The 13876-nt window shown below is 43.3% G+C and overlaps 1 protein-coding gene across 3 annotated transcripts in view; it reads right to left on the bottom strand.

The window, feature by feature from the left end:
* Window positions 1-13876, bottom strand: part of ESRRB (estrogen related receptor beta) — a 134631-nt gene that overhangs the window by 43247 nt on the left and 77508 nt on the right. For all 3 annotated transcript variants that reach the window (XM_054827012.1, XM_054827013.1, XM_054827011.1), the window contains exon 2: window positions 540-949. In XM_054827012.1, the coding sequence (XP_054682987.1) occupies window positions 540-949 (410 nt within the window). The remainder of the gene's footprint in view (window positions 1-539; window positions 950-13876) is intronic.

Genomic DNA, 13876 nt, shown 5'->3' with positions numbered 1-13876 from the left:
AACACAGGATTGACTCTTATCCAAGTGCCCCGTCCATGGAGCCCATGGCCACAAATTAAGACTAGCAGGACAGAGTGAGAACCTCCCTACTCCTGTAATGCTGGAGCTTTCACCTCAAGGTACAGACATCTCTAAAGATGCCATCTCTAGGCAGGGGCATCTACGCTTCAAATGGGCCTTAAAACCACCTTCAGAGTGCAAAGCATTTCCTTTCCAGGCCTCACTCCACTAGCAGCCACATTATCAGCGTATCAGTGTCACTGGCAGAGGCAGTAAGATCCACTAGGCCAGATAACCAAGATCTGGTAGCCAGCCAGGCTAAGGTTCCTACCACCACAAAGACTAACTTCATGTCCAGGTTCATTTCGAAGGACCACAGCTGGACAGGAGGAGAGAGGAGGCATACAGGTGAATTACATTTACCCTCCTTTGCCCCCTTTTACATGACACAGAAACACTGCAATCTCAGCAATGTCTGGGGCCACCTCCCTTTTTTGCTATGGAGCGTAGGTCTCTGTTTCCCTCTGTTCCCACCATACCTTGAATAGTCCTCTTGAAGAAGGCTTTGCATGCCTCACAGGAAGCTACGCCGTAGTGGTACCCAGAAGCAATGTCCCCGCACACCAGGCACAGCCGTTTGGGGATTGCATTGAGCATGTACTCGCACTTGGTGGGCGAGTCCTCCATGATGGCGCTGGCACAGTCGTCGTAACGCTTACGGCAGGACCCACCGCCAATCCCTGTGCCATTGAACATGGGTGGCGAGTCTAGGCCATTGGGGTGGCCACCCATGGTGATGCCGTAGCCACCGCTAGTGTCGGAGGAGCCACTCGGGCTGTGGTGGCTGATCGCGTCGATGCCTGAAGATGGGCTGGAGGGCTCGGTCTTGATGAAGGACCCACAGCTGGAGGAGAGGTGCCGCTCCTCCGTGGCCATTCTGCCGAGCAGCCTGCAAGGAGAGAGCAAAGGCACTCAGCAGCCTCCCGGCCAAAAGTAGTTCCAGATTGGTCAAAAGACAGCCCTCCTTTTCCCACCTCAGTGCAAGTCCAGTTGGCTAAGGCAGTTCAACACACCCCACACCCCCCCACAGGTACTTCTCCTTCAGGAATATCAGTACAACTCACTAAGAACAGCCCGCTTTCTCCCCACAAACTCACACTAGAATAAAGTCAAGGCTATTTGTGTAGATCACAATTTCAGGCTGTTCACAGGCTGCAGAAACAAATGAGCCAGTCTGTAGCAGGCCAGGTGAAAAAGATGTTTCGTTAGTTCCGGATGCACTGCCCTAGCTCTAAGCAAAAAGTTCAATAGCAGACCCTGCAGGAAGGACCTGCTCAGATTGAACTTTCATTTGTAATACAGAAGTCTTTGATCAATTTTCATGTTGGATTCCTTCCCTCTGCCTCACTACCATCACTAAAAGGGGAGCTTAGAAACTGAAGGAAAATCATCTGATCAAAAGTTTCCTCCAGCTTAATCTTAAATCTTAATGGTTCTATTTACTAGTTTTCCTGGTTTCATCTGAGATGGAGTTAATTTTTTTCTAGTAGCTGGTATAGTGCTGTGTTTTGGATTTAGGATGAGAATATTGTTGATAACACACTGATGTTTGTTGTTGTTGCCAAGCAGTCAAGGACTCTTCAGCTGCTCATCCTGCCTTGCCAATGAGAAGACTGAGGGCACCCAAGAAGCTGGGAGGGGACACAGCCAGGACAGCTGACCCAAACTGGCCAAAGGGATATTCCATACCATATCATGTCATGCTCCATATATAACTGGGGGGTGGGCTGGGAAGCAGTTTGGCTTGAAAACTAACTGAGTATCAGTTTCAGATGGTAAGCAATTGTGCTGTGCATCACTTGTTTTGTATATTCTTTTATTATTATTATTATTATTGTTGTTTTTATGATTATTGTCCTCTTTTTCTGTCCTATTAAACTGTCTTTATCTCAACCCACAAGCTTTACCTTTTTTCTTTTTGATTACTCTTCCCCACCCCACTGAGGGGGAGTGAGAGAATGGCTGAGTGGTGGTTTTAGCTGCCTGCTGGGTTAAACCATGACACTAGTATAAAGCTTTTGCATGGAGACGCTTCTCTCAAATTCCCACTTCTTAGAGAGGAGGTTATGCTCTTAAGTATATAGAAAGGACTGCATCTTTACCAAATTTGCAAGATCTTCTTATTTACTGTAGTCACAAATAATCTTACTCCTTATATAAATGTTCAGTCTTTTTTTAGAACACTGTTAATTTTTATGATATCTTACAGCAATGAGTTCCAGATATTACTTGTGCAGTGTATGAACAAACAAAAAATCCCACTTTTAATTGTCTATACTGTATTTGCAGCCTTTCAGGCTCCCTGAACACACCCTGACTCTCCTCAGGAAACATACTTTTGCCATGTTCTCCTCATTCAGCTTTTCATTATCTATATAATTGTTCTTCACGCCAAAGTTTTTGCAGACCTCTTATCTGCTTCATCATCCATCTCTGAACTTCCTCTAGTCTGGCTATTTCTGTTCAGTCCAGAATAGAGTTCAATGAGCCAGCTCCTCAGCAGCACGAAACTGGCACTGCTCCATCACTTCTCCAGCTGAAGGTCTGGATAGTAGTCAAGACAAAAGCATGCCATCAATTACCTACTGACATTACCATATTTTCAATGTTATTTTTCAGCCCTTATGTTATATAACTCCTTACATCGTTTGCTTTTTTTTCCTCTTTAAATTAGAACCTAAATTGTTACCATTTCTTCAACAGAGAATATCAGCAAGTCACTGCAATCCTCAGATCTTTTCCTGAGTTCCTACAGTTAATTTAGAATCCATTAAGATGTATGAAAAATCAAATTAATGCCTTCTGGTGTGCAATGTTTTGCAATATTCAACAGTGTATTTCATCTACCCCTGTGCTTTCCATTCACCCAGCTTTATTAGGATCCTCTGGAGTTTTTCAGTCTTCCTTGATAATTTGATGTCATCTGCAGAGTCTTATTGTTCACCCACTTCCCAGATCATTAACACATGGATCAAACACCACAACACTAATCTTTATGGGTGATTCGGTTAACCTTTATCATGCTGCAAATTGACTTCTCTTTCTTTTCTGGGTAGGGTATGTCTACTCTTTCTTTTCCGTCTCAGACACTTTTTAATTGATAATAGTATTAACCTGAGAGGTTAAATTTTCCCTTCGGCAAGATAATTTGTCAAAGGCTTTTAAGAAAACCTAAATACATACATTTTCCTGATGATATGTCCAAAGAATTCTGACGGGGGATGCTTGACTTTTCATCTTGGAAGCTCTGCTGGTTTAAAGTTACCATACCATGGTCATGTGGGTAATTTCTATTTCAGTTTCAGCCTATTTACCTGGTATTTGTGGCAAGTCCTTCTGCCAAGAGGTCAAACCCATCAGGGGACAGGACAAAACATTCTGTGATACAGCAAGGCTGAAGTGCACATGTATATACATCACATCTGTGTGTGTGTTGATATGAATGTACATGTTTGATATGCAGCAAATTCACAGCCCTGCATCCTTATGATCTCATTTGACCCAACTATCTTCTAATTCTCCCTTCTCTGTTTCATCCTTGATGTTTGACCTCATCTCCTATCTCTGGGATCAATCAGCCAAGTTTGTCATTTGGCAAGACTGTTGACCTTGAGAGTATGGGCAGGCATCTCACGTTCCTCAGCTGCTTTCCCTGGTTTTACTTGAGAGGAATCCAGAGTTTGGTCCCTCTCAGAGACAGCGTGATGAGTTGATGAATGTCCATGCTTTGACCAGAGGGTCACACTGGACTAGAGGCCATGGAGCAGTTACAGGAATAATTGCTGCAAGTACATTCATCTTTAATCCTGCAGGGCACCTAGACAGCTTGCAGATCTCCTGGTGTAATGCCAGCCGACTGTGTGGAGGAAGACAAAGCTTTGCTAGCTGAGACCAGATCTTAGCATCTCACAGCAAAGCTGAAAGCTGCTGTGCTGGTCAGATTCTGGAACCTTTCCTTACCCGAGAAGTGTGTTTCTAGTAAAAACCTGAAGATCATTGGGCACAATAACATGAAATTACGGTCAAAATGGAAGGCAAAACCACCATAAAACACTGTTCTGCACTGAGGACCTCCACAGTAAAAGGAGTTGGAGTTGTAATGTTAAGGGCAGACAGAGGACAACACTATGAAAAAGGTACGACAAGGAGGTGATTTGTACTGTCAGATTCAGTCAGCAAAGTACAAATCCCAGCTTCAGTCTCTTAAAAAGCACAAAATTCACAGAGGACCTCATGAGGACCCACTGAGGTATTTCCCTCCACCGGGGGGGGAAAAAAAAAAAAAAAGATCAGTCTCCTAGGACCAACTCACTTCTCAATTCACAACCTCAATTAAGGACCCCTCCTCCCCAAGGCAGGCAAATAGTGACCGATGGTGAATCAAGGATAGCAACAAACCCCCAAACCCCCTACATCCTTACAGCTGAGGATGCTACTGTTCCCTTGTTCCCTTCCAGGAGACAATAATACATAACAAGTTCTGGTTAGATGTGAATGCATGCTTTAAAGGCAAAAGTCCTTAACACCAAGACAGATCAAAGATCATAGCTAAGGTGACTCCAGCCATTCCAAAGCTTGTGTTTTTCTCTTCTGGCCTCTGGAACAACTTGCATAGTTGATTATTGCTGGGCAGCACACACTGAGTTAAGTCTCACCAGCTTTGACTTTCTGCAAGTCTCATGGAGATCCCGTGGTGATTTTTAAACAGACTCAGAGTGACCCCTGCCAATGAAACACAACATCTTGAACTTCAAGAAGAACAGCTAAATGTTTTTTGCAAAGAGTTTAAAGTGATGAACAGCCATTTTGCTCAGCTCCAGTTACCTTAATAGGAACGTAAAGGAGAGAGACTTGATCCAGCACTCCTCCATGCTGGCACAGGAAACTCCGTTACTATTTCTGTGCCCATGTAACAGGCTTAGAGGTTCTAAACATTTCATTCTTTTCACCTTTCCTCATTATAGGTCATTCCCTCTAATCCCTTTAGCATCTTTGTGGCCCTTCTCTGGATTTGTTCCAACTTGCCTGTGTCTCTTTTGCAGCAAGGTGCCCCAAATTGCACAGTGCGATGCCACAGCACTACAGGGGAGAGTCACTCTGGAAAGCACACAGACGGGCAGACATATGGACAGACTGAGCAGTAGCTTTGCCAGACATCAGGTTGCACATCAGCTCACATCACATGATAGCGACTGTCTCACTGGGACCTCTCTGAACATAAGCTGCTTTTGCCACCGTGCTCTGCACAACATGAAATTTGGAGATTCTCCTTGTTCCAAAGTAGATCCAGTATCATCTTTAAACCACATGCTCCTAATTGCCACTTGTTTTACCAAAGCCTGTTAATAATGCTCATTTTTGCAGCCTAGCTCTTTTTTTTTCTACTCTGATTTTGTTCTAGTATCTTTCAGTTGTGTCAATTGTAAATTTGAGAACTATTCCTTTTAAATTTTCCCTCAGGTCACTAATGAATATTTAAAACCAAAACACTGGCCTTTTGGACACCACCTTTGCAGAAGGATAAAGAATGTCTCTAACCCTTCTGTTTACACTCTGTCAGCTAATCCATGATTCATTTCACAGGATTTGTATCAAAACCAATTTGATCTAATTTCCCTAATAAGATCTTGCACAGCTTTGTGTCAAAAGCCCATGCACGGTCCAGACAGTCTATCCGCTGCATTCCTTTTGCTCACTAATTATCTAATTGTATCAAGAAAGGTTCTTGTCTGCTGTACTCCTGTTTCATAAACCCACTGCTGTTTATCACTAACAACGTTACTAGCCTTTACGTGCCTGTAACTGCCCTCAGACAAGCATTGTCCAATCCCAGCGATTCTGGATGTAAATATGCAGGTTTAGACCAAGTCAAGATTGTGCTTTAGGTTTTTATCCATTAGCATTATCTCCCTCAGGCAGTGTTGTTGGGTTGATGTTACAAGTGTCTCCAATTCTTCTCTAGCCTTTCATCTTTTGCTATTTCTTTATAATGGCTGGACTGCTTATGAGTTCAATGCTCTCTTGAGAACAACAGCCTACTAGATGGACAGGACCAGAAAGGGACAAAAGATGACTGTTATAAAATCAAGGCAGTAAATATTGCCCCCAATTTTTTTTCTTTTAAACCTCAAGGATTACAAGTTTGGGATCCATGCAGATAAGGCTATTTTATTGCACATCCTTTACGTTATTTTTGCCAGAAATGGTCATTTGTAGCCCTGTTCACCTCTTTACCCCACTTCTGGATATGAGAATTACAGGGATTCAGTAGTCTTTATCTATAAGCCTTCACCTGACTCAAGAGAAAATGCTCACATCTGCTTAGCAAGACATTATCCAGCTTTGTAACAGAAGGTAACTTTTCCCCAGCAGAAGAATTCTCTATGCGCTAAAGGTATCCACAATTCAGTAACTTAATTCCATCTGAGCATCTAAGTGCTGAGGCAAACCCAAGTATTTGACACTGTACCACCTCCTTGCAGCATTCCCTATTCCAAACTGGATCAAGGAAACTTTAGAGACAAGACTGCTGAGCTTCTCTAGTGGCTGATCCTCATTATGTGATCTTCAACAGGAAAGGCAAGGATAGCTCAGTGCTATACTCCAGTTTCCTGGAGGACGGTAAGGAATAGGCATCAGAAGTTCTGTCATGTAGGCCAGTCCCTTCACCAGTATTTTTTGATAAAATCACACACTCGCTAACCCACCATGTTGGAGGTTTCCAACAATAAGACTGAAATTGTCATGAAAATGAATGCTGAAATATAGCTGTAGGACTAGTATCAGTTGAGGGAAGGGGAGAGCAAGAGAACACTCAGGCCCTCCTTGGGCAAAACCTTCTCTATTCTGGGCACAAGGAGAAATGTAAAAGGTCAGAAATGGGCTTTTTTTTTTTGTGGTTCTCACAGCTGGATGTGTATTTCAGACAGAATTTTTTTAAAGTCCTCTAAGACCTACCACAAAATTGAAAACCCCTGCAGGTGAGATGCCTGTACAGCTTGTAACTTGCAGGTGCCCAATAGCTGTGCTTGTGGAACTGCACTTTAGTCCTGAAGTCCATGATTAGGAAGTCCTCACAGTAGATTCAAACTTTACTGACAAAACCTAAGACTGTCATTATAACCCTGCTCACTTCAGGTCCCAGCTTGTGAAAAAAACACTCTCTAGATTGCACATTTTAAAACCAACCATGAAAGACCAAAGAAGCTTTAATCTGCAGAAACACCAATGATTTAAAGATAAAACACCCAACCTCTTCTCCAGTACAGGCCTGTTTTTGCTATCAGTATTTGTTAGCCCAGATGACATAAACGTGCACTGCATGAGTAAATGAGATGTGCATATCATGCCATGATGCCATTTGGGCAACACAGACTTTGTGTCCTTTGTGGGCCACACGAGAGAGCTTTGCAACCCACAGCTGGCTGTCAAACAATATAGATCAGCTTCTCAAACACTGGCCGCAACTCCAGTAACAGCCAAATTTCATTAGGTGTTTTTTTTAGATACAGGAGACAGAAATAAATAATGTTTTCCAAGTGGAAGGTCAGACGTGACAACTGCAATAACAGCCAGTGTAATTTTAGGTCACATATGCAAAGAGTTAATGTCATGGAGCTGAGATGTCCACACCTGTTGCGTGACCACTCTTACCATGGACAGCTCACACACACACTCCCATCCCTGCTTCTCTGCCTCGAGGACACCCACCATGGTGCTAGGGATGCAAGGGGTCAGCACACCCACTGGTTTCTCCTGCTCCTCTACTCAATATGGACTTCAAAGGAGAGAGACATCATCTAGAGACTCCTTGTCTTTACTAACAGCTCTTCTCCACACAACAGTCCAAGAATAATGGGATCTGCCAATGTGCCACTTTACTCCTGGATGGTGGGTAACTCTGGATAATTCAGCCATACCAGCCACAGTCCAGGAAGATTTTCTGGGCTTATTTTATCATACAGGAACATATCCTGTTCCCAGGACAAACTTCATTTCTCTCTGGAGGTAGGCAAGACTGTGGGTAGTACACGCGTGATAGGCATAATCATAAACATAAATCCCCAAGTTACCAATGCACAGGCTTTAGAGGTTTTTTGTTTAAATTGCATTGCTATAAAGGACAAGAGAGTCAGAATCTCAGATCAATCTAAATATTTTTCTCTGGAGTGCAGATACAATTTCTAAGAGTTCTGTCATGTTTGCTTGTGGCGGCTCCCTTTGGCTTGCATGGGCTATGCTTCCATTCTGTAGAGCATGTCAAGCCCCAGACAGCCTGTTTGCAAGGCATTTGTCCATAATACACCCACACAAATACTACATACTTGTCTTTAGAACAAATATAAACTATAGCTTAGCAAAAGGCTGATGAGCCTCTAATTTGGAATAGAAAGCATTGTGTGACTTCCACCCCATAGCATGAATACCAACCTGTAGTTCACAAACCTGAACTGTAAGGTTGTAACAAGGTCCAACTGTCAGCATTTTATTCTAAAAGAGCTAGACTATCCTAATTCCAATTACAACCATTTTCTGTTGCTTTTGGCTTTGCTGGGCATCGGGACCCAGTTTACTTTGCAAAAGTGCATCACGCTTGGCCTGCCTTTCACCCTTGCTCTGGAGATAGGTTTTTTTTTTTTAATTTGCTTTATAATTTAATGGTGGGTCAGGGGAAGAATTTTTGACTGAGGAGCCTGAAGAAGCTAAAATGAAAATATGTAAGGAAGACAGCAAAGTCCCACAGCTCCCCAACTGCAAGAGACCTGTGTCCAGGGGTCAGTTCCCCTGGTATTCCTGAAGAGAACTGGGTTGTATGAGATACACTGAAGTGTGTCGCTGGATGAGACCAGTTCTGCTGTGTAGACTAGAGGAACATGCTCCTTGCATAGCAGGGGAGATGGAGGCCCGAGCTGGGCTCTTCTGCAAGCTAAGGAGATGGAGACAGCAAGTGCTCATATTCTGGCTGTTACACAAATAGTATTTGCTTGTCTAATGCCCAGGAGACATTTTATCTCTTTGACCCGTTGCATAACCAGAGCCCAGTTACATATCAGTAGATCTTCTCTAGCCCAAGTTAGCTCATGCTGATGAAAGCTGCCACAGCAAACTGCCTGGAGGCTGCTTAATAAATAAAAAAGGCTTCTCATGGGCAGAAGACATTATGGATTTCCTACTAGCCTTCATCCCTATCCTCATTCTTGTAATTTCTCTTCACCCTTAGGATGACACTCTTGTTAGTAAATGGTAAGAAGTATTACACAGACCAAGTGACAATTAATCTGGAGATGTGATATATATTATCAGTTCACTGTCTTATTAACGCATTGCCTTCTGAAGATACCATGCCCTCTGGTGTACTAATGGCACTCCCTCCAGAGTGAATTGCTTGAGCACTTGAGCTAACGCTTCTTGCTTATACTTACTGTTGATATCACAGCCAAACAAGGACCAGGATTGAACTTGCTGTTCACTATTTATCCAAATTCTACCACCACCCTTTTCCCTGCCATGCTACCATTCTGTGTTTCCAATTTCCACTTCTTCCCCCACTATTTCTGCATCTGGAAGACTGCTCACACTAGTTCAACAATTTTGCCTGCATAAAGAAAACTGCATCTCAATCCCTGTTGAAATGCTCAGCTAACCCTTCATTTCTTCTTGAATGTCTGTCTTTATACTCTGCCTATCTAGGGCACTTATAATCTATATCTCTCCTAGTACCGTCAGTGTCCTTCAGAAACTTGTGAATGAGGCCCATACAACACGTTCAGTAACACACACTTCAAACACTTGTACATCAGAATTTTGCTTCCACCTTTTCAGCTGGGCAAGGAAAGGAAAACCTCCAGCACTGCCATTCATATCACATTTATTTTTGCATCCCAGCCTGATCCCTCGTCTCATCTCACATAGACCTTTTAGTTCACTCAAGTACCCTCTTAGCATTGCTGAAAGAAAATTATCACCGTTGCAAATTCTTCAGCCTGCGCTTCCTTGCATTTCAAGATATCTGTTGAAGGCACCCCTCCCTTCAACCTTGCCTACAATTCATAATGAATAATGGCAGGAAAAAAAGAGAGACCCAGAGGTATTGCTTAATTCCTCTAAGTGTTTGAGGAAGGAGTTAGGATGGGACATACTTACAAATCAAGGACATCATCCTAGAAACAAATGTGAAAAGAGACTTAAGAATTAACATTTTTTTTACGAATACTAGTTTACTGAAAGGGGACTCTAGGTTTATTCAGACAAAATCTGAACTTGTGTGTTCTCCAATCTGGATGCCTTTAGGAATTCTCTGAGTTTGACCTGTTCATTTTTTCTGGAGGGTTTCTGTTTCTTACACTACAAAACGTACAGTTGTAGTGGGACTCTGCTTCCTTCTCCCACCCTTGCCAAGACAATCCAGACAGAATAGATGGGCTTTGCCTAGATTCCACCTGTAGCTCTCAGAGAAATCTATAATTAAGTGCCTCATCATTAGAAACATTACTCAAAACCAGACAGATCCTGAAAAGCTGACTGAAATTAGTTCCACATAAATTACAGCATGGAAAATAACAATGGGCAATTAGTGCTTTTCAATTTGAAATCTTTTTTATCCCTGACTCTCCACAAAGCATTTCTAAGATGATACGGTGGCAAAGCAAGATAACAGTACAAGAGCAAACACTGGATCTGGCATAAGGGAGATGTCCCAGAACCACTGGAAAACTGGAAGTGGGGGTGAACTGGGCTGTTGGTGAGGATGGAGGCACAAGAGAACTGCATTGGGTCAAGGACAGACAAGAAACCTGTACTACACAGTGAGGCTGAGATACAGCACTTGAACAAGCAGAGAAAGGGAGTACATGACACAGGTAACTGTAGACTGGTCTCCTCTCAAGCTAATGAACACCACAGGTTTGACAATAGGTGATACATGGAAACACTTGCTTACCTTCTGCACACCTTAGTCTGCTGTAACATATAGGATTATCTTTAGCTACCCATTTAAGATAACCTCAATGTTCAGTTTTGCTGAGTCTTTAAAACCCCACCTTTGATAGGTATTTAGCAGATCTCTTACCACACACTGCATATATTAAGTAGCCTGTTGTAGCTGACCCAAATTCCAGCTTGTTCTAAATCCACTTCATTCATCCATCTTCCAGACTGTTTGTCCCCATTTCCTTTGACTGACAAAGTAACTTCCAGTCCACTCAAGCTGAATCCTACCAGAGGCCCCAATGGTGTCCTGCTTTCTTACTTGCCTGAACCAAGAGATGAGGAGGAGACCATGGCCAACAAACCACTCTTTAGACAGAAAACTGTGTAACAGAACAAGCACATAATTTTCCCCAACACTCTGCATAACTTGCATATTCATTTCTCTAGATAAAAAAACCCCCAAACACCCCAAACAAATTCTAAAGTAAAATACTTTTAAATTACCTCCATTTTCCTCCCAAATTGGCATCACTGTTTGAAAATTTAACTAAATGTGATTACAAAAAAACCATGCAAAAATATTCATTTCTGTCATGGTGAATAGTATCTCCTCATCCCAGGAAGTTTTTGCTTTTCCCTGTTATTATTCTGGGACATGAAAGAAAAAAACACAAGCTTGCAAGATCTTCAACCTCAGTTTCACTTCCTGTTCCCTGTCTTTAGCTCCCTACTTATAGACAAGCAGAAGCCAACAGACAGCAAAGACGACAGGCAGTCAGGCATCCACAAAGAAGACACACAGCTGCTTCTGTACTCTCATATAGTATCTTTCTGAGACAGGCTTAAATGTTACATAGCTTTATTCTGTAGGGTATCTGTATAGCAGGTATGCATACATATCATAAATTTATTGTGCAAATGCACACAAACCCCTCCTCACACACACCCTCCCAGATCTCTCCTCATTATGTGGATGCACCTAGATACCATTCCAGCAGCTTCGCTATAGAAGCCAAACTATGACTTCATACTTCCAGACCATCACCGTGAGTGTTCAGACCTTTATAGCAAACATAATGCGCTAAAGCAAAAACAATCAAAAAACACTGCCTGAGCGACATCATCGGCAGTCTTCACCTTCAGTCACAGCCCTGTGTCAACCAGAGCATGAGAAGGAGAAGACCTCACATGATTTTACATAGGTCTGTGCTCTGATCTCACATTTAAGAACTGTTTGTTCTCTGTCCAGAGGTCTGGAACCCTTCACAGACACTACCAGGAGCAGTGCTGCCCTCTTCAAAAAAGGAACCCAAAAAGAAGCAAGTTTCAGCAACTGACGGCCCGGTGTGACCCAGCCCAGCCCACCCTGCCGGCATGTCCTCCCTGCTGCGCTTGTTCCCTTTGCCCTTGGAATGCTATCACTTATTATCAGGCTGACTTCTCCAGATGGGGCATTTTGGCTATTGATCTGATAAATAAACAGCCTGCTCGCTCGATCAAAATGTTATTTTGCATTTCAATTACTGTTCACTAATGCAACCTTCATCCCGCCAAGAGCGCTGCTGGCAATGACACTCGACCTGGCACAGGCGTTTGCAAGCAAATTCGGCAGCGCCTGCTGCAAGCACCTAACGGGATTACCAACCTCCATTAGATGCATAGAAAGAGGAGGAGATGGACAGACAGTACTGAAAGGGAACAGACGTGTGCAGAACAGAAGGTGTGAGCAACCTGGACAAGGGGTAGGGATAGGCAGAGGCACAAATCCATTTACAACACAGCTTTTGATAGCAGGAGGTCTTGGAAGCTAAAGACATTCCCTCCAGTGGACAACCCCGACAGCTCATAGCAGACAGACTGAGCTCGCTGTGTGCGAGCTGTGCAAGAGTTCAGAGCAATGGGAAATGGAAATCAATGTCTGGTGACAAGCCAGCAGTGAGCACTGCAAACCCATCAGGGCAAACAGGGTCATTTCTAAAGCAAGTTCTGGAGTCTAGCTCTACTGGGGTTCAGTAGGCCCTAGAGCTGGATGCAGGATGCTGTGTGTAAACCTGCAGGGACAAAACCCTCTTAGTCCTTGCTGGATTCTTCAGTATAGCGGGAAATGTGATTGCCATTGGAGAATCTGGTGGTGATACAGCAAGAAAGGATCATCGGCAGGTGTTGGTCTCTATGAATTCAACAGTCTCTTTAAATTCCTAAATGAAATGTAACATGTATCACAAAATGACACAAACATTTACCAATGCTTGCAAATGGTGGTCACTGCTTTCGCCAGCCCCTGCATAGCGTGTCTGTGTGGGACTTAGCTCCCAGGTGAGAAGGTAATATAAATAGTCAAGAAAATGCATTTCTCTCAATTTCCAGAGATCCTTTGACAAAGATCTTTCAACAGACCTGGACAAATTTCTTCCATTTCATTACCAGACAGCACCAGACTCAAACTGCCAGTCATCCATGAGTTAAAAATAAACAAACCCGTGTAACACCCTGACGTTATATAAACAAAACGCTAAGTATAACACACTGAATGAGATCAATGTGATGCATAAAGACAGGATCTATAACTCCACACACTCATACTTCATCTGCTCTGTGTGCCCAGCCTCCCAGTTCCCTCTGCCCTTGGGCAAACTAAGCCTGTGTCCCACACTCATCTCTCTCTGGTCAGGTCTATGCTGTAGACCTTGCTCTCCCACATCCGTCCCCGTGCCCATCCTTTCTCTGAGCCCACTCTTGGGAGCAGAGTTTCTGGGAACCATTCTACACCTAGATCATCTCTCTCCCCAACCACTATGCATCCATGCCCCAAGCACAGTCTAAGGACCCATATACATGTTATGATTCTTAGTCACTGGCTCTGTACTTAAAACATGGGGCAGTGAAG

This window comes from Grus americana, chromosome 5 (assembly GCF_028858705.1).
Source record: "Grus americana isolate bGruAme1 chromosome 5, bGruAme1.mat, whole genome shotgun sequence".
Lineage (NCBI taxonomy): Eukaryota > Metazoa > Chordata > Aves > Gruiformes > Gruidae > Grus > Grus americana.
This window is presented reverse-complemented; position numbering and strand designations above follow the sequence as displayed.